Source organism: Trypanosoma grayi, assembly GCF_000691245.1.
Source record: "Trypanosoma grayi strain ANR4 Tgr_1771_V1, whole genome shotgun sequence".
Classification (NCBI taxonomy): Eukaryota; Euglenozoa; class Kinetoplastea; order Trypanosomatida; family Trypanosomatidae; genus Trypanosoma; species Trypanosoma grayi.
Window position 1 is genome coordinate 574 of NW_008827389.1, and position 1,598 is coordinate 2,171.

Sequence of the window (1,598 nt, forward strand, 5' to 3'; positions counted from 1 at the left end):
CATAGTGCGCGTAACATGACACGATACTTTTTGGTCACCGTGAAGTTTATTTCTTGATGTTGGCCCGGATATCATAATCGAGTGCGATTTTGGCATATTTTACATACCTTCCGTGTAGTGAGGAAGGTGCTACCCTTCTGTTTTTTTTTTCCTCCAGTGCCCCATTGGCGCTAATAACGCAATTCCTGCTGCTGGGTTGTATTGGCGCGACATACAGCATTGCTGAAAGCACAGCGCGTCCACCATAGTTGAAATAAGAGCCAGCTCAAAAATAGACCGTTGTTGTCATAACTTACTTGTGTTTGGGCACGTTTGGCCAATCACATATTCCTAGAGAGAACCCTGCCAGCGTGAAAATCCCACGTGTGTGCTTCTTTTGTGTTGCATTTATCCAAGAAGAAAGAGAAGGCCAACCCCGAAGCAATATGGGCAGCNTAACTTACTTGTGTTTGGGCACGTTTGGCCAATCACATATTCCTAGAGAGAACCCTGCCAGCGTGAAAATCCCACTTGTGTGCTTCTTTTGTGTTGCATTTATCCAAGAAGAAAGAGAAGGCCAACCCCGAAGCAATATGGGCAGCGACACGAAGACGTCAAGCAAATCCTCGACAAGCAAGAAGGCTCCCTCGAGCGGGACGAGCACTGGAACGGCCGGTCGAACTGTAAGCGGTGCATCAGGTGCACCCGGGAGTAGCGTAAGTAGATCAACGACTGCTCGCCCAACTGGGAACCCGGGGTCGACCATGGCACGTACTTCAAGCGGAAGGGATAATCTGGCCCTGGCGCGCCGCAGCAGTTCGGACAACCTTCGACAAGCCCCTGGCTCGTCTGTTCCAGGACAGCCACAAACCAATGGAGTGTCCGCACCTGGAGCCGGTGCTCAAAAGGCGGGTCCCCAGGGAGTAAGAAGCAATCTACCGCCGGTCTCCCAACCTCCAGCGGGCACTCGCTCCGCAGCAGCTCCACCACCCGGGCCGAGTGGCCCAGGAGGAAGTGCATATGGTACGGGTGGACCGGGAGGAAGCGCATATGGAATGAACCGCCCAGGAGGAAGCGCATATGGTATGGGTGGGCCAGGAGGAAGTGCATATGGTATGGGTGGACCGGGAGGAAGTGCATATGGTATGGGTGGACCGGGAGGAAGCGCATATGGTATGGGTGGGCCGGGAGGAAGCGCATATGGAGGTGTTGGCCAAAGCAATGGATCCATGTATGGAACTGGGGGCAGCATGTTTGGTGGAATGGGTTCGCAGTCAGGGTCCATGCGTGCTGGTAGCGCATATGGTATGAACGGCCAGGGTGGCTCATTTTACGGTCAAGGCATGGGAAGTGTTGGAGGAATGAGCGGCTATGGTATGGGCAGTATGTACGGCATGGGAGGTCCAATGAGCATGGGCAGCATGTACGGCATGGGAGGTCCAATGAGCATGGGCAGCATGTACGGCATGGGAGGTCCAATGGGCATGGGAAGCATGTACGGCATGGGAGGTCCAATGAGCATGGGCAGCATGTACGGCATGGGAGGTCCAATGGGCATGGGCAGTATGTACGGCATGGGAGGTCCAATGGGCATGGGCAGTATGTACGGCATGGGAGGT

General features: G+C 54.4%; 1 protein-coding gene across 1 annotated transcript; it reads left to right on the forward strand.

Annotated features, from left to right (window-relative positions):
* Nucleotides 1-1,154: 1,154 nt before the first annotated feature.
* DQ04_17711000 (hypothetical protein) lies at nucleotides 1,155-1,598 on the forward strand (the record flags this gene model as incomplete). The annotated part of the gene is made up of 1 exon (XM_009317627.1): nucleotides 1,155-1,598. A coding segment is annotated over one exon (444 nt), but the record flags the coding sequence as incomplete, so codon positions are not given.